The sequence below is a fragment of the Tribolium castaneum genome, chromosome 2 (assembly GCF_031307605.1).
Source record: "Tribolium castaneum strain GA2 chromosome 2, icTriCast1.1, whole genome shotgun sequence".
NCBI lineage: Eukaryota > Metazoa > Arthropoda > Insecta > Coleoptera > Tenebrionidae > Tribolium > Tribolium castaneum.
This window is the reverse complement of record NC_087395.1, coordinates 20,396,978-20,417,547: the sequence shown is the minus strand read 5'-3', so window position 1 is coordinate 20,417,547 and position 20,570 is coordinate 20,396,978. Positions and strand designations below refer to the sequence as shown.

The following is a 20,570-nucleotide window of genomic DNA, read 5'->3' as shown; positions in this document are numbered from 1 at the left end:
CATCAAAGTTTAATTCGAGACTAATTTGACATTTATCAATGCATTTTTAATATCAACTAAATTTTGAGTTTATTTCCTGTAAAGCGAGGCTTAGTTTTATTAATATCAATATTTTTAATTAATTAATAGATACATTTTCTCATTAAGAATTTTGTAGAAAAATTCTGGAAAAAAATTAGATGCATTAAGAAAATAATTAACCACCTTATGTACTGTCTCTGTTGATTCTGAAAATCTTGCATATAATCTGAAAATATAATGAAAAATACAGCTTTTTAATAATAGATATAAGCTGTTTCAAAACTATAGAAATGCCCACGTTACGTTTTACCAATTATTTTTTAAATAAGGTTGATAAGAGTCTAATATAGTCCTTACTGGATTACATCTTTTATTGAAACTGTAAATTACATTTTTGTTAGTCTTTTGTATCCATAACTTTTATTGAACTACAAAATCTATTCTAGGTAGTTTTTAGAAAAATATGTTAACTTGGGTAGACTGCTTTTTCCAAAATATGAAATACAGGTAAATGCGATTAATACTTATATCTTCTGTCCAAATCATAAAATCACATTTTTTTATTTACTCGAAATTGCGTTTTAGCAGTCGTCGCTCTACGTAGTTTTTTCAATCTAATTTTAAAAAAGTTTAAAAATAAAAAAATTATCAAAAAAACAAATAGTGGTACCTGGACGATAACTAAACTAAGATTTTATTAAAAGGATGTTTTTAGATAATGCTTTTTACTGTTTTGATTAATACAAAATTTTTATGTCATATCTTGGTAGTAAAGAGTGAAATTTACAAAATTTTATTTTATGAATTTGATTTTACTACTTTTCTTGTTTGTTTAAAGATCCAGTTTTGTACTGTGAATGACGAGCGTTTATTGTAGTTAAAATTTTAAATACTAATAAATGACATCTTTGATAACATATAAATATAAAATAACAGTAGTATTTTAGACAGACTTTATGAAGTCAAAATTTTGGTGAAAAAATTGGTGGCTGCTCCTATTTTGTTTGTTTTTTTTTTGTTCTTAGAAATTTCGCTAGAAAATTACAGTTTTATTTTCATGTTGAAGTATTTTGTAAATGTTGGATGCAGTTCTGTTCCTTGAACGGGCCGTTATTATCGAATACCTGAGAAGAGAATTGCTTTGTGGGAAATGAACATCTCATACAAAATTGCAACTAAAAATGACGATTTACGCCTTAAGAAGTAAAAAAATGTATGGAGCATATTTAAATTCTTTTTCACTTTTATTTCAAAATTGTACATTCATTCGTCAAATGCTGTGCTACCAAACTTTCTTTTTTAGTTGATATCATTCTATCTCATTCATGATTATTCTGCATTTTGTCATTTTCTTGCTAAAAAGTATACCTACGTAGGTATTACATATGGCGTTTAAAATTCGAGGGTGGTCTTTTTATGACTTTTGCTTTCACACTTTTCGTCTCAACATTTAGAAGGTGTTCATTCAAAATAAGTCAAAACTACCTATTTTTTCTATTAAAATTACTACGAATTAAGTGGCTAGTGATGCCAACATAATACTGTTTGATACGTCGGTTAATAAAAAGACAGACTTTGAGTACAATTGAAATCACTTCAGTCTCCTCTCTACTGTATTAGTAGAGGGCAATTTGCGTTTAATAAAAATAAAAATGATTCTAATTGATATTATTCTTAATGAAGAAACTGGCAAATTCGCTTCTTCGCTGTGCTTTTTATTGTCGGAGGGTTCGTGTTGTAGTGGTACTGTAACCGAGTGGGTGGCGGCAATGAATCTTCGGTGGCGGGCGCGCCTGCAAATGATGGCCGGTTCTGCCCCGTGCTCGATGCCCATATATTAGCGTTACCGATCGATCGAGACCAGACTCACTTTGGTCCAACAGGATTACCATCGACCTACAACTTGATACAACATGTTACTGGCAAGCCACGATATAAATTCACCAATCATCCTGACGTGGTGTTTCAGCATTGACTTATTCTTTTCTAAGTACGTTATTAAATTCTTTATTAGACATTCACCAACGGTTAGTTGTTGAAAAGTTTTACCCAACTTTGTTTTGTTGGTGCTGGAACTTTGTAAGTTGTGGGTTTTAAATTGCTGCCCTATTATAAGCTTTCGCGCATAATTGCCTTTCCGTTCGTTTTGTAGTGTTTTTCGGCCCGAGTCCACAATGGAAATAGCATTTCGTAATGACACTCATAATCAATCAGGGGGCTGCGCTTGTTTGAAGAGTCCAGAACTAAAGGGATTTTAAATGTGGCCAAATCTGCTTTCAAAAGCCTGTCGAGGATCTGTTTCGGTACTTTTGCCTTTGATTATTGAATTTTAAGCTCAACTTTTAAAGCAAGGCAAAGAACACATGCAAATTAAAATAAAGAACGGTCGCTGCACACTGTTTATTTTGGGATTCAGAATTTTATACCAATTATTTTTCTTGTTGTGTAGACTTTGGTGTTATTGTAATTGGACATAGGAAAAATATACAATCTAAAACATTATGCACAGAGTAATTCACGTAAAATGTTGAGCTTTGGAAAAATAAAATACAAAATAATATAGGCTGTGCCAACGATCAGAGAAAGCTCCATAACTTGTTTATTATTAGAGGTATTGACTTTTTCTTTTTTCTAGATTATAGCTGCGTTTATAATGCATATTTTTAAAATATTGCGTTAAGTTTACTGGCTGTTCCAATATTAAAAAACACTAAAGTGATATTTATTCGAATAGAACAACCTCAATTTTATTACATTTTTGAACGCACCTTTTAATACTGATGATTTTGGTTTAAACTTGTATTGATCGATTCTTTTTAATTTTTGTAATAATTTAATTTTTTTGACGAAAATACGTTTTATTTAAAAATTTATTACACAAAATCAAAGAATTGCGTAAAAGTAGAACTTCCACTACTTTAAAGGGAAAAGTTCAATCTTAAATTATATTCCAATAATTTAGCGTATTGCAGTTAAGAACGTAGAAAAAATATGAAGTTTGTTAAAAGTTCAATGACCCGATAAGGAACAACCTATTTTTGTTTTTCTTCTCAAAGGTGATGAAATTGTCTATCTAAACACATAAAGTTTTAAATGTCTAAACTTAATAACTAAAAAGATATTTCAATTATTTATTGTATTTCAGCAACAATGCACATTATTGACAAGCACTATTACTATAGTAAACTATACTATACCCATGGTAACTCGACTAAAGACCATTTGTTGGAGATCATAAGAAATTTAAAAATTCCGCAAAAATATTGAAATTTATCGTATTTCACTGTAATAAATGACGAATAGTCTAAAGGTAATATTACTGTTAATACGAGTATTAGCTGAAAATTTCACTTTTCGACAACTGAAACAAAATAGTTAATAATTTATTAATGTTTAAAGTTAAATATCTTTAGAGTAATCTACAAGAGGCACTTAACTGTTGATATTTTAGGAAGATAATTTAAAGGTCTTTCAGATACAAAAAAAATTGGGTGTTCCATTCAAAATTTTTAAGTTATTCAACTTGCAACAAAACGTTTAATTTTTTTTATCTTCTTGATTGCAGTAAGCTATGTTTTTAGAAAGCGTGTTTTTTAAGAAAGTAAATTATTTTAATAACAAAGTAAAATCGACCAATAACAATTTATCTTAAAAACATCAGTGTTAAAAGCTACATTCAAAAATGCAAAACATATAGGATGTTTCATTTAAAAAAAACATAAGGTCATATTTAAGCTCATTTCGGAAACACTCTGTATACTTAAAAATAATTTTAGGTGGGTCAGGGGGTTAGTATCTACGGCTTTCGTAAAAAAAATATTTTCTAACAATTATATGTTAATAATGGACTTTTTCATATTGCTGGGACACCCTGTACATTTAGATTTTGAGGTATACTGAACTGAAGTGTGTATGTAGATGTAGTTGAATGAGACACAAATTAAACCATTACAGAAAAGAGATAACATGTGCCTACCACTTAATAAAAACTGTAATAGTACTTTTACATCTGAGATTTCTGTCTAGACATTTATGTCAAGGGTTGGACACAAAACTGCCATAGCTGTTTACATTCCGCCAGAAGTTTCTTGCAATTTTTTAACGCAATTCTGTCGGACACCTAAAAAAAGTTTTTCTGCAATACTAACTCTTCAATTTCGTTTTCCGACCACTCTTTCTAGTCATTCATTCTGATTTAATGTCGCGACACTTTCACAAAACAAGACCACTCTCAGCTCTCACAATTTCTGTCAGACACATCTGTAGCATTTAGATCTGTCACTAAAAAATGTCTGATATTTTCCTAAATTAGGAATATTTGTGTCATGTACCAAAGATTTAATAAGAAAATGCAAAAAATAAAAAAATATTTTCTTTGCAAATAGGTATATCTAAAATGTGAGCCGATGAAACATTTTTTTAGTTTTAAATAGCTAATCAATCAGACATGAATTAAAACCTGTCGCTCAGTTTTAACTCATTATTTTGTTAAATCGTTTCTGTGGATTAGTTAATTCTACTACTAAATTTAACTTTCATTGGTCTAAGTCAAGTTACTTCGAGTACTGTATTTCTCATGAGAAATTTATGTGGCTACTGATTTTCTGTAGCAATTTTAAAAGGTGCATTTTGTGATTTATCTAAAGCTTGATGAAGCTTCATTAAATATGGCGGAAATAATAATAAATTGACTAAGTCAATTTACTGGTAAACGTCACGTCAATGTTGACGTTTTGTGACTTTTCATCGATTCATCGTTAAGACATGCTAGGATGATTTACGTATAGGTATTGGAGGAAATCGACGACAGCCGAAGAAATCAAGCTGAAAATTGAAATATTTTATGAACCATTCTTCAAACTGTGAATATGTTAATGAAATTTAAATTGAAGTGCAAATTTTACGGCAACCACCGCTAAAAATGCAACATAAAAATCTAATGATAATCTAACGTAATAAGTGTAAATTTCGTTCGAAACAATTTTCAAATGTAAAAGGTTGTCCCAAAATTGGTGTCACCTTTTCTATGCATGAGCAAAGCCGATGTTGCCTTCGTGTGGGGTTTTTGATGCTTCTTGAACCGAATCGCTCTGACGACCAATTTAATTTGGATATCGGATACAGAAGCGCACAGACGTTAAACCTCAGAAAGTGGTTATCTGCTGAAACTGATAATTGAAATAATATCCTATTTAAATAGAGAGGAAGAATTTAATTTAGACTGTGCGCCATTTTTTAAATTGATACACGGTTCACTCGGTCCGTATACGCGCTCTCGCAATTATTTTATCCAATTACGGCAGTATCGGATGAAATGCTCTCGTATCGAATCATTCTGGATTCAAGAATGGCGTACAAGTCCACTACAAATTCATTCCTACAATTCGCTAATGAGCGTTGCGCGCCACCAAACCCGACGTTCTTATGCTTGCTTTGCCCTCATTAACGACGTTCGCTGTGAGAATAATTTCACTAATTAATTACATCATGTCGATGGATTAACGCCTCCAACAATCACCCGATTTTGCAAAAATGAGGCCTCGGGAATTTGCTTGCATGTGGAGAACCACACACCACAGCTAGAAATATAATTACGAGTGAGCTCGCTTTCAAAACTCATATACAAAAAAAATTCGCATTCACGTTTTTAATAAAAATCTAGCTTTTTGTTTAATTTCTCCAAAATATTTACGTTCCTAGTATTCCAAATGGACGTAATGGAAAATAGTATGTAAGAGGAACGGTTTTCAACTCTTGATTATGACACATTCACATACAAAATATTGCTAAGCCATTCCTTAATACCCGGTATAAAAAAATTCCTGTCACACTAAAACAATCTAAAATATAAAACTATAACTAAAATAATAAAATTTTATCAATTTTATTTAGAAAAGTAATTCGGCAAAATGCGACGTCGGCGTTTTTATAGTTTTGAAACAGATAATAATTCTAATTGTAATTTTTCTGTTTTAATTTTAAAGGACAATTTGCTATTGTTTAGTTGTCAAGTGAGTGGGTATTTCGCTAATCTTGGCTGAACACGTTCAAATGTCTGCTTTCAACCATTGCAACAATACCTAAACCTAGACATGGTTCTTTTTCCTTAACATTTCTTTACAAGCTACTCGAATATGTTTTGTTCAATAATTAGATGGCCATCTTCAGGTTTATTAGTAATTAGAAAATATTATTTAGAAAAGGATATTGTTATTGTTTCCCTTTAAATAATTTCAAAGGATCTCTCACAAAAACTGGTTTGTCTCTTCTTAAAAGAACAGTTATTCCAGTCATCAGTATCAAAATTATTTAATTTTGATGTTTCATATGTGATTTTCTGGAATTTCTTCATGATTTCCTAAGATCTTCCTCAGAATTTCTTCCAATATTAATTTTTTTGAATGATTTCCCGAAATAATTTACCCAAGATTTTCTTTGATTTCCTCAGTTTTGTACAACGATCTCCTATGAGGTTTACCCCTTGATTTATACTTGTATCTACAGGCTGTTCCGTCTAAACCCTACATTAGTAGTACTGGAAGTTCTAATAATGATAGTCATCTGAAAATTTGTGTACAACCATAATCTTTTAGGTCCTGTTCAATGAAGATATTTTCGAAATGGCAGCACTTCCGGTTATACCGGAAGTCGCTATCAACTTCGTTATTTTAAATAGAAAGCTATATTTTTTAATGCGTTTTTGAATTATTAGAATTATTTTTAGTTAGTTTTATAAGCTTTCCCTATACCTAAATTTAGCCGTTTACGAAATATTTATAGTTTCATTTTTTTGGATTCGCACTTTGCAATTTATAAATCGATAACTCTGTCATTTTTTAAAATTTGGAAATATTTTTCAGTTTATTTGAAAGAGGGAGCCTAGATCTTTCTTTTGGTGTTTTCAGATTTTAAAAAAATTATAAATAAAAATAAATAAAAAAAGTAAAAATGGGAGAAAAAATGTGCTAAATTAAAGTTTTTTGAGCCAGCCGTCAATGAATTTCTTTTGTTTTTAGGGGTTGGATAACACAATTTTGAAGAGAGTTTGTCGTTTAAGTTTAATCAGAAATATTTTTATGACAAACTGAGTAAAAATAGCTCTGGTTATTAAGAAATTTCCTACAATGATAAAAAACAACATAACTTGAAAATTATCACAGATAGGTGATAGTACAAATCGATGCAGAACAAAATTCTCCTCCATCTGCTAAAATTGAGACATCCCATCTGGAAAAAATAAGTTATGGGTACTTGAAATTGTCCAAACTTAACCTTAAAATTTTTGGATTTATTAACCTCATTTTAGATCTTTAACAAACTGAAAAACAGATATAGGCCTTCTTTTTTAATTCTCCAAATATGATTTCGAAATCTCCTAAACTTAGCGAGTTATCGATTTTTTAAGTAACAGATGCAAATCCAAAAATTTTCAAAAAATCCTAAATATCTCGAAAACGGTTAAACTTAGGTATAGGGAGAGCTGATTAAAATTCCCTTAAAATAACTCTACTAATCCAAAAACGCAGCTTTAATAGCTTTAATAGCGACTTCCGGTATAACCGAAAGTGCTGTCATCTTTATTTTTAGATTATTTTTTAGATATTTTTATTGGGCAGAACTCAACGGATTATGACTGAGTACCAACTTTTAGATAAATATCTTTATTAGAACTTTCAATACTTCTAATGTGGGGTTTAGACGAAACACCTGTATATCTGTTTAGTACCTAAATACCTACGTATATTTAGTTTTGGAAAGCTTTGGATTCCGTTTATTTTTATGATTTTTTTTTCGTTTTGTTTTAATTTTTTATTCTCCGTCTTGCAACATTTGTGCTGTGAGTAAATTATTTTCGAGTGTTAAATTTTCTTCAGAGCTATTCATTACATATTGTTCTTTAGTCGAATTTTTCTTGGTAATAATCAGGCAGTTTTAATAACAGCTGAAATTTGATGTTGGAATTTCGCTAGTAAGCGTGAATGATTAAAACATTTGTTCATTTTGCGGACGAGGGGAAATTATTTGGCGCATTTTATTCCTGTTTTATTCGTTCGGTGCGGTTTTCTTTTGAAAATGGTCGGTTAGGTGCAGATGTTATCGCCTAGTGAGTAAATAAAGGTGCATTGTTCGCTTTATCTGAAATTGATCGTTAATTATGTATTCTCTGTAAGTGTTTGTCGAAAAATAAAACTGTTATAAAGAAAGCCCGGCTTTTTAATCATGCACCATACATTTTAGCACAAAGAAATGCAGCTTTTACTTGACAAAGAAAAACCGGATAAAAAGCCCGGTGAAGTGAGTTTCAAAATGATAAGGACGTGTCTTAAACTGCGAGTTTATTGCGTCGTAAACCTCTTTCTAATATTATTCAAACTGTAGAAAGAGAGAAGAAAAAAACACAAAACGCAATTATCGGTGGCTATAATTTGATTTCATTGTGTTAAAAAGTTTCAATGTTTAACTTGATAAATTCGTTCGAGTCAAAAGAAATCTCATTATGCGCGTAATGACGTTTTAAGTAATAAAAATTTGAAAGAGCGGCTTTATCTTTTTATTTTACTGTCAGGATAAGTGAAGGAAACGGCGACTGTTCTTCCTTTAGTTTCCGTTGTTCCAAAATTTTATTATTATTTTAATTTTGCGATGCGTCCGCGCGGAAAAGTCCGATAACTTAAATTACAACCGTGATAGTTTTTCTTTTCACTTATTCTATTTTAAAGTGAACCGGGACCCGAACTTAGTTTCGCGTTCTCCGGAAGCAACTTAATTAACCAACTTTGGCTTGATTTTAGTGTATAGTTCCATTTTCAGGATGACTACTAGGGAAATTTTTTCGCTTGAAGCTTCTTCGTTTTTCTTGTGGGTTTCAGTTGCTTAAGATAATGTGATTAAAAGGCTACAAAGTGCTGTGTCTGTATATTCATGAGATAAAAGAAAACCTGCCCTCAATTAGAGTGATTAAACCTGATGCAGATAAATTTTGATGTCTCGGCTGGCATCCGTCTGTGTTTTTTTCCGAACCAAATTGACGTTTAATGTTGTTTTTAATTCGTTTAAAAAAGGACGTCCGGCAGGTTTAAATTTTCTTTTAAAAGCCTTAACTGGAAACGTTTCAGTTTCAAAGGCAAACATATCTCGTAATAAATAAAACAGCGACAGAACATAGCGTGTGTGGCTGGTGGAATCCTTTAATCAAAGAGAATGGTTTTAAATCAGCTTAGCGAGAGTTCTGCCGGGCTTTGCATGCTGAAACGAGATAGGGGTAAGTGGAGAAGTTAACCACCCTAAAGTGCACGTGTGTCACCGCCACCGGACGGACTTACGTGCCATCGAAAAAACACATCGCTCACGAATCGGATTCGACATCGAAAACACCATTAATATAACATCGTTAATCTGATCGATGGTCGGGACGATCTCGCCCCTTTGGGTCACCTACGCTTTTCATCGAATCATTTAAAATTCACTTTTACACGGGATGGTGTTTAATAAAGGATACAGGGGACCGAAAACCCTAGAAATATCGACGGAATGTTCAATTGAAAAATCTAACTGAAATAAACAGCAGCTGTTGTAAAGTTTATTATTGATCACTAAATATTGAAATATTTAAATAAATATGGACAAAACTTCTCTCGCATCACCTAAATTATTTTCAATTACACAGGGTGTTTCGGAAGTGGTTATTTTTGCATTTTGCTTATTTACTGTTATTTAAAATATTTGTGTACTATCCTTGTTTAATCTATTGAATTATTCGACTTTGAACTCGTTTCGTGAAACATGCCGGGTAAAGCAATTTCTTTTAATGCCAAACAAAGCAGTGAACAAATTAAAACGAAATTAAATGAATAAAATACTACAAGTGTTGTAGAAGTCAAACAGCTGGGACATATTTAGTCGTTGTGTGGCTGTATGGTGTTTTAAATTAACAAAGTTGCAGTTACAAAGAGTATTTTGTTAAACAAAAAGCCAGAGTTCGCTGGATTTAGTAATTGCATTTGGTAAATCTTGTGAGTTTGTCCCACTTGTACTTGGACCAGCTGGAAAATATTTCAATTTCGGGTTTGGTTGCACAATTACATTAAACAAAATTTGAATTGTATTAATTTCCACCTAGCCGCTCATTTGAAATTCACATTACGATAGGCTAATTTAATAAATTGGCAATTATTGTAATTTAAATTTTAACACATTTAAATGTATACGTTTTACCTGAACTGCACCACAATATTTTATAAAACACGCAATTTTGCTGTAAGGGTTACATTTGTTAACAGCGTCACATTATTCAAATTTAAGGTTTTGGTGCAGATTTTTACAATGATTATTAAATTAGTAATGGTAATAATGATCAATAAATTGGAAATGTATTTGACTCGTACATTTTTGCCCGGCTATCGCTCGAATCTATAATACACAGTCCGTCATTATGCGAATTGTATATATTTTTGCACGAAAGCTCGTATTTTCCAAAAACTCGTTAGCCATAAGTCAGCACGCATCAGTTCTTTGTGTCCTGGACGCATTTTAATCCCGTTGTTTGGTCCCCCTGATCGCTTTTATTCTTGAAACAATACCCTAAAGCTCATTTTTTAACCGACTTCTCTTTTTAGCTTGTTTTTCTTTTTTTCTCTACAATTTATTCGAAATCCGGGAACAATCTCATCGATTTCATTTGTCTCTGCATAAGCATATGTGTCTCTTGCCCATTTTCCAAGATTGTTATTATCAATGTGCTGAACGTCTCGATCGGACCGTATATTACCATGAGAACTTCTCAAATAGTCACTTTATTTTATACAAAGAATCCGAAATCGGGGAAAGTGCGATCGACTAACGGCTCTTAAAAGCGCTGCCGGAATCGCATTACCGCCACCGTTTGTGGCCAGGGGATTTTTTAAACGACAGTGTGTGCGTAAAGTATGTAGGTAACAAAAGCTTTGAGAAAAAGTTTCATCACAATATTAAATTTGGTATGTGGACTACTTCACGAAATATTAAACTGAACGAAAATTTTTGTGTGTGATCAACTGATCATTACTATCGAAGATTAAAGGTTTGCACCTTAATAGCAGCAAGCAAAAGCTCTCAAAGCTTGACAAGTTTTCTCAAAGCTATCACCATGTGTTGTTTGTTTTAACAACTTTTTTGGCAATTTTTTTAATTTAAGTAGTTTTTTAGTTTTCTTTTGCAATTTTATTTAATTTTGGCTGTCTCTCGAATTTCGTGTTTCATAGTCAAAAACTCTAGTACATAGTATTCATAGAATTGTTTGCCTGATTTTGAAACAATTTTTCAATTTATTTAGTTTCTGAATAAATAATATTCTCAATTTAGAAAAATAAGCACTAATGAAGCTTAACATGTGCATCAGTAAAACGTAACCATACATCATCTTGTTCTACAGGCTGTTCCGTCTAAATCCCACATTAGAAGTCTTGATACTTATTTGAAAATTTGTGTACAACCATAATCTTTTAGGTCTTGCTCAAGGAAAATATTTTCAAAATGGCAGCACTTCCGGTTATACCGGAAAGCGCTGTCAACTTCTTTATTTTAAATGGGAAGCTATATGTTTTAATGCGTTTTTGAATTACTAAAGTTAATTTAAGGTAGTTTTCGTAAGCTCTTCCTATATCTAAATTTAGCCGTTTACGAAATATTTATGGTTTTTTATTTTTATGTGGATTTGCACCTTCCAGTTCAAAATGGATAACTCTGTCGTTTTTAAAAATTTGGAAATATTTTTTACCTCGTTTGAAAGAGGAAGCCGAGATCTTTTCTCTGACGTTTTTAAATTTCTAAAATAGGAAAACAAACTCTAAATTTTTAAAGTAAATTTGCAGAACTTTAAGCACCCATGACTCATTTTTTTAATGAAATGCCAATAATTTTATTTCACTAAGTGGTAGAGAATTTAATTCTGCATCGATCTTTATCAATAATCTCTATGCTTATATATAACAGTTTTCGCGTTACAATAACTTTTTGTTGAAATTGACAAATTCATTAGCCATAGGTCTATTTTCATACTTTGGAAATGAATGAAAAAATGTGAGAAATTAAAGTTTTTTAAACCAACATTCAATAAGTTTGTTTTGTTTTTGGGGGATGGATAACCCAATTTTAAACAAAGTTTATCGTTTGAGTTTAATCAGAAATATTTTTATGACAAAGTATGCAAAAATAGCTGTGGTCGTAAGAAATTTCCTACAATGACAAAAAACAACATAACTTGAAAATTATCACAGATAGGCATAGAGAATACTAATCCAGGTTTATTAACTTTATTTTCAATTTTGAACACACTGAAGAACAAATATATAGGCTTTCTTTTTTAATTCTCCAAATATGATTTTCGAAATCTCTAAGCGAGTTACCGATTTTTTAAGTGACAAGTGCAAATCCAAAAAAATTCGAAAAATGTTAAATATCTCGGAAACGGTTAAACTTAGGTATAGGACAAGCTGATAAAAACTCTCTTAAAATAACTCAACTAATCAAAAAACGTAGTGGAAAATACAGCTTTTTATTTCAAATAAGAAAGTTAATAGGGACTTCCGGTATAACCGGAAGTGCTGCGATCTTGAAGAACTCAACGAATTATGACTGAGTATCAACTATCAGATAAATATCTTTATTAGAACTTCGATACTTCTAATGTGAGGTTTAGATGGAACACCTGTACATTTTTGCCTTTTTCTGCGAGCGTATTCTGTTTTTCTGCCTTTCTGCTAGGTACGTTTTTTGTATTTTGGAAAAATTGCTACTGTTTTATTGAAAAGTAAAGTATTCAACATATTTTTTCGTAAAAACAGAGAAGCGAAAACGCGTGTCTTGCGTGGTGTGGTGCTGGAAACGCTGTCTTTTGATTGCCCATAATGCCGCCCGTTAGACTCGAAGACGGAAGGAAATGAAACAGAATAATTCAAGCAATTCGTTTATTGCCACTCGTAAAACAAGCAGAATAATTAAGGAGACCCCTTTTTATTTACTTTTATATCAGCTGTTATTTGCCTAATTCTAGGACCTTTCCCTAATAAATCGTTTCTTTTTCCTTTACAGATTGACCCCAAAGTAGCGTTCCCGAGAAGAGCACACCCAAAGGTGAGTCTTTTCTACTCTTTTTTGAACATTTATTTGGCACTTCATGTCTGTGTTATATCTAATTAAATTAAGGATAATCAGGGCTGTTCGCGATCTACTATTTGGTGCCGTGTATCGATTTGTTCAGTTTTAAAGTTGTGTACGGTTAGAATTTTTGATTTACTGCAAGAGGCATCATGAAAGGTTTAAAAAATTATGAATTCATTTGAATTGCGATGAAACAAGTTGCGTTTGAATTTTTTGATGATTGTGGGGATTTGTGTTGTGTAGGTGTGCTCGTATTGTTTAGCTGTCGGGTCCTGGTCGTATATAAAGCGTCCTTTGCTCGAATCCGGAATCCGGAATTAGGTAATATATTGCAGCTGTAGTTCGCAGCACCTCAGAAATCCGGGCTTCCGAAGTTAAGAAGAGAGCCTCCTCCCAGTAAACAGCCGCTATGCGGGCCACTCTGTTTCATCTGCTTAATGACGTTATTTTGCGCTTAATTGTAATTGTGTTAAATTTGTGAAATTAAACCAGTGCGCTTGGGAACTCCCAGCTTAACTTGTTGACGGTTTTCCATTTTGTTGGGGGAACGAACGAGCTCTCGTCCCCGTTGTAATATATCGTAATTAAAAATCTACAAGTCTAATTAATATTGACAAGAGAGGCGCCGGAAGCTGCCGAGTTTTCAAATAATCTAATATTTGGTCTTCCGTGAGCTCAGCAGCGCGACATACAAACGACTTCATAAACGGGCGACGATTAAACGACTTTTATAAATGCTTTCATTACGCTAAGTGGAAAATGGAAAAGCCGGTGCATTTTTGTTCGTTTTTTCTATGACATCCAGACTAGTTCTTTTCAAAACTTTGCATGTACTTACGAGTAATTATAATTGCGTCACTTTGTCTGACGGTTCCTTATTCCTTTATCACAGCTAATATATCTCGAATTTTTAATCCGTGATGTCACTTTTCTCACAAGATTAATTATTTCGGGAAATGGAAAATCTGCAACCGCCCAAATTAACTCTGTATTTCGCTTTAATTGGCCGACTCTCGAACCGTAGGATTGTCGTGCCGTCTGCAATGCCCTAGCGTATGAATACTGATGGCTTTGATCAAAATTGGACTAGGAAATAGAGCAAACCCACGTACGGTGCTTGCACACACTACTTATTTATTAAACAACACTGGATTTAATGAAACGTACTCGCCTTAATCCAATAAAACTACGGCACCAACTTATGAAAAGCTAATTAAAATTATTGCAAACTATGAAAAGCCTACTTTACCTAATTAGCCTTCTTCTGAATAGCAACCAAAGTTTGCAGCCATTCATAACATCTCAACAAAATTTTGCAACATTTCCAAAACCATAAACATTTAGTAAAAAATTGCCGGTTTTGTGTAAAACATCATGGTGCGGTTGCTATGTTATAATATAACCCTTATTAAGGGTCTGAAGGTATCAATAACTAATTCAAGTTTTAAAAATGTCTAGTGTTTTTCTATGAACCTTCTTCAAAATGATGGATTTTCATTAAAATATAAAGCAATGTTGAGTATGTTACTTACACCAGCGGGTAAGAGACATCGTATCATATGATAAACGCATGATACCATGACTCTTATACTTATATGAAGGATATATGAACAGTATTTTACCAAATTATGCAACAATATTGCTTTAGATTTTAATTAATTTAATTTTTTTGCTAAAAAATTCGCTTGTGTTTGCTTTTTTCATTTAAGTCTATTTCTTTTTTAAAACTAAATCCTAAGGCTTATAACGAAGTTCTCCAAATGTTATATTAACTACTGGCTAAATTTTGGGCTTAGTTTGTACGATAGCTAGGGCTATATAAGAGGAACTCTGATTACCAGTTAAAATAACGTAATATAGAGGTAACCAATATCACTATGAAAAACCTTACCTGATACCACCACGGGACTAAAATAAAAAAATATGAATTTTTAGAAAACTATTATATTTTTAACATGTAGATACACTGAAATCAATAACCCTCTAAATTTAATAAAATATTTTAAATATTTCTAAATATTTAATAAAATATAATAATGAATCATCTCCAAACATTCATAAAATAGTTACCTTCAGTGTCCTAAATTAACCTACAATAAATTTAATAAATTAACAGAAATGTTTCATTTTCATTAGTCGTTAGATACCTAATTATTCGTTAGGTATATCACATCAAATTCAGAATAGAGGCACTAGATTTTTTAATTATGCTCATGTTGTTAATTTGCAATATTTTGTACAAACGGAATTAACTTTGAGGCAATTATTACGTTCTGAATTTTGTACTGTTTTTTTAATATGGACATTCCGATAGGATCAGACGGATATCTGCCTTAACCAAAACCTAAAAAAATTGGGCTCTCTTTGCTTTGGAAGCAGTAGCACTGTCAGCCCTGGTCAAGTTTTCATAGGGTACATCTCTATGCTCAAATATTAAGAAGAAAAATAGAATAAAAATTTTAAACTTAATTGAACAAAAAAAACACATTCCTCAAAAATAAAACAGTGCAAATGCAAAGTGAAGTAATGCAAGTTAGAAAATGCCTCTTACATGTTTGAGAATCTATCTGTTTCTGTTAAGAATTTGCGGACTTTAATTCGAAAATACTTGGTATAAGGAAAGAGTAATTAGGTAATCAGTAATTACTAATGTTTTTTTGTCATTTTTCGACGAATTAGGTAATCCATCGTAAACTATACCAAGTTTCTTTTATTAAGAATTATTTAAGTTTAACGTCTTCAATTCTCTAATATCAATGTGAACTTCTATTATTATTTTAATTAGCATCATTATATGGACTATTTTTAAGGTTCAAATATTATTAATCCATGGAGGGTAGGTACAACAGTTATTATGAAAATTGGCAGTCAGTTTGTCTATTTTCGTGAAATAAGTTTCTAAATTCTCAAGCTTTAGTTTTAAAATTGTTACTTTTCTCACGCCATGCAACTAGAGACACTTAAATATTTAATTGCTTCTTCAATGATGGTTTAACGATTACCACTATGACTTTAGACTTAACATTGTTTAGATTCTAGCGCATATACTTTATTGCTCCAGTGTTATGAGCTATTTCCAATACAATTTATGCATGTGTTCAGTTGTACAAATATTGAAAGTAGTTATTGTGCTTGCACTAATAACTGTAACGTTGAATTTTTACTTGAAGAAGTCAAAAGTTCAGAACTACTAATAGTTATTTGCTTTAACCAGACAATGGTCTAATACTGTGAGTCAATTCCATCGAATGGAGATTAGGAGTGCTATATCAGTGCCTGTTATTATCTAGTTCGCAACCGATTCATCAATTACAAGTTGCAGTGCATTTGAAATTGCACCAAGACCGTGTACCGAAAACCCCTAATTGAATATAGTGTGGACGTTTCCGGGTCGGGTCCGGGCCAGTCGCCGTCGACTTCTCTCTCCAGCCAGCTGTTTCCCTCTTTATTGTGTTTTGTAATCAGAACAGGCGGTGTTTTATTAGGGGTAGTAATTCGCAGCAGCGCCAGGCTGCGGCTCGTAAGGACTGCTGATATATCGCGTTTATTGACTACATTGTTACATGTTTATACGCAATATAGAAAGAGCTACCTTTCCTCTCTCTGATGCGAGGAGTTTGGTCGATACGGGGCTAACACACGGACTCCGATCGCATGTTTTCGTTCGTTTTTCTCTGCTAGATGTGACTACGTCGAATGGTCCGGGAAGTATGCACTTCCGGTAAATGCCACCGAGTGCAAAAGACCAAACGATTGCATGCAGAATGGCTGAAACGCGATCTCGGAGGCAATGCACCAAAAGTACGCTCAATTTAACATGGGATTGATTTTTTCTAAAGTTTTCGCAAGAGGACACTCAAGGTCTCAAGACTGTGGCATTAGGCGGCTTTTTATTAAGAAATTTGCTTCTTACATGTTCTTGGCCCTTCGAGCCGGATTAGGGGAGTATAATAAGCGTCGTGCAGATAACGAGAAATAATGAACTGCGCCGCTTTCAATACAAAGCCGCTTTTATCGTGCCCATAGCGGTAATCGCTTCGTTGTTTTTGTATATATTTTGGCGAAACCTTGAGAACATCAGGAAGATTAATGGAAAAGCTCCAAGTATGACACTTGTTGGAGTTGTCTTTTAAAAAGCTGCGCCATCACGTCAGTTCCAACTTTTTAGCCTATATTCTGTATTAGGGGTCGTAAATAGTTGAAAAATCCTTGGGTCTACGCTCAACAACAAGACAAAATGAGCCACTCGAAAACAAAACAGTATATATCGAGGGCGGTGTTCGATGCAAGCAAGCACCATGAAAATGGAAATGGAATTGTATCTCTTGAAAGGGATGGAAAGAAGCCGGTGGTGACAGTCAAGCTATATTGCTTCCGTTAGTCTCGGGAGGATCGGGTTATCAATATTTCGTGATGCTGAATGCTGATATTCCACTTCCTTACCAGAGAATTGGAGGCACAAAACAACAAATCAATGGATGATTGAAGCGCTTTCCCGAATCAACGTTTCGTCGTTTAGATTACGGACGTAGGGTTTTTTTAATGACGGGCGAGGCCTACCCCCCATATATTTTGCATGCTAGTATTTCGTCCGCTAAAGCCCAGATCCGAACAAGACCTCGAGATAACTGAATCAACGGAATAGCGCTATTCATCTTTTTAAATACGCGCGTTTTATCCGGGTACGTATCACCACAAGTCCGGAACTAGGACAAAGTGGATTCCGAGCAGAAAGGACGACCGAAAAAATAAGAAAAAATCTATTTTAACGACGAATACTCCAAACTCTAATTTATCGCCACGGAAATTAACCGCCCTTTTGAATCCGCGCCACCACATCTAAAAAGGTTATCTCTTCCGAACTTGTCACACCACAATAAATTTTTGGGCACAGCTAACGAAGCTGTTTTTCAAAACTAATCAACAAAATCGTATTTGCAAGCAGTCAAGTGACAAATAAAGAGAAATATTTACACTGCGTATATCCAATATTGGTGCTAAGTACACACACGACTGGAATGTTTGTCATCGTAAAAATAATGTATAGCCTTTACAACATTCGCTTTAATCAATATGGATGAAACTTTCATAATACTTCGTTAGATGGTATCTCGTTTTGTACAATTTTAGGTCAAACCATTGATTGGATCAACAAAAATACATTCAAAAGCAACCGACTTTTTCGCTCGTTTGTCATTTCGTTGTTTTTAACCCGGAAGACATTTTTCTAACCGTGTGATAATATTTTATGTTAATGACACTGCTGACGAAGTCAACCGCCACGCGAAAAAAATGTGGGTAATTACGATTGCAATTTTTCAAAACTATCTGTTGACATTTCAGGATGTGGGTCGATAACAACAAGTCGAAAAAACAATCTAATGGGCGCCACATAAATAGGTACAATAAAAATTTATCAAATCCAGCGATTGTGATCTAACACATAAGCTCAGGATCGAGAACTGTTAATGTATGACCATTTAAAACACATCACTACACGGCAGTTCAGGACGCACGCAAAGAAATAATTTAATGACGGGAATATATTAAATATGCCGCTAACAATAACACTATCACTGTAATTACCCTTTTTCGCTTAAATAAAAACCGGAGTTTGGCCGTTCGTATGTACATATGCCGTTAGAGGCCGGAAGTTCCGGTCGGGATGTAGCCCAGGAATCAAACTCCTCCCATTACGTGTTCTAGTTAAATCTAAATAGAGGGAACCTTCGAGGAGACCTTCCGAACTCTCTTAGCGAAACAATCGCAAGATCTTTCCGGCCGTATGGAGCTCGAGTGAAAAACCGCAGTGTTCATTATAATGGGGCGATTTTTTTAATTTCCAATACACCAGCGGGAAATAAAATCGAAAACTTATTTACGGTTAAAATGATTTGCGGTCTCTTGGGATCAATACTAAAATAGCTCCACTGCGATATAGTGGGAAATTTAAATGTGACATGAATTTCTGAATTTTAGGTTTTCAAAATTTGGGATTTGGAAAATGCGGATAATTTTTGATTTAGTGCAAAAAATTATAAACCAAAAGAAAAAAATTGTTTCTGGTCCTTTAAAGACGAGATATTGAGCAAGACTGTCTAAATCATTGACTTCCTTGAGCTAAAAATTTTGTCGTCAACATAGGTAGGCATCACACCAAACTCAGTGGTGGCAAAACGAAATTTGTAGATGTGGGTTTATAGTGGACAGCCAGAGAAAACGTTTTTTTTTTTGGATTTTGAATCGCTATATCAGTAGTGTTGTGAGTTTATTTAATAATGCTGTTAAAACAACAGATATATAACTTGCATTCTTACCTAAAAATTTAATCAGGACCACATGAAATTTTTTCCGCGATGCGATCATAGCGAGGTTTTAGTAACAATCCTACTGCCACCTAATTTGACGGCTCATAAAGGGCAGAAATATTTGCCCCATCAGGAGTTAATTGCATAGTCCAAGGTATCAGCTTTTAGCAGTTTCGAAAAATGCCTAACAGTTGTTAAAACTTCCTTACACAGGAAAAAAACTAAATTTTGACAGTGGCTAAGAATAAAATTACGTACAACCCTCAAATAACCGTAAACTAATTGCACGGCCGCAAACTAATCGCATAGTTTGGTAACTATATACTATTTCCAGTATCGATGGATAGTACAAAAGTGACAATTTTCAACAATGGTCGTAGGTAAATCATGTATTTAGCGATTATTTAGAATACTCTGTATTTTCTACCATGTGATCATTTGAATTTATAATTAGAGTAGACTTTATCAGTTTTTTAATTTTGATGAAAACGCCGATTGTGATATTTAATCTAGCTGAAAGGCCAAATAATTATCTTTTGGCCAGTAATATTTAGTTATAATACGTTCTTTTCCTCAATTCGTTCTAGTTTATCAATCACAAAGACACAAAACCGCCTTCTCTAATTATAAATACTAATGATCGCATGGTACTAATATCATGATCAAACGGTATTCCTGTGTATAATAATGATAACACTACCTTACAACCAAAGTAATGTATGATTGTATTTAATGTAAACAAACTGAAGTATTGTGGATGTCTATTAAAACTAATTTTCCTCTCTGTCGTTCAAATGCTTTTTGCCACTAATGCGAATTGGTGGTTGCATAACCAAGTTGACAACTGCTTTTATTCGGGTATGTGTTGGCCATGGCTGTTAACACATTGCTCATAAAAAGTCCAACTACTGTGAAAAACCTGAACTTAAATCACAAGAATATTGATTAGCCCTCAAAACCGAACTGGATGAACTTTTCCAACTACTGAACCGCACTAAGCGACTCAGTTTTACTTCATCGTAAGAGTGCAGGCTTCAACTTTAATTAATTTTAAACGAAAAGAGAGTTCCCAAAATTGCCACAGCTTGAGCTCATCTTAAAATC

General features: G+C 33.1%; 1 protein-coding gene across 8 annotated transcripts in view; it reads left to right on the top strand.

Annotated features, from left to right (window-relative positions):
- Positions 1-20,570, top strand: part of Rbp6 (RNA-binding protein 6) — a 384,381-nt gene that overhangs the window by 244,744 nt on the left and 119,067 nt on the right. For all 8 annotated transcript variants that reach the window (XM_064355244.1, XM_064355243.1, XM_064355245.1 and 5 more), the window contains one exon: positions 13,090-13,131. In XM_064355244.1, coding sequence (XP_064211314.1) covers positions 13,090-13,131 — 42 coding nt within the window. The remainder of the gene's footprint in view (positions 1-13,089; positions 13,132-20,570) is intronic.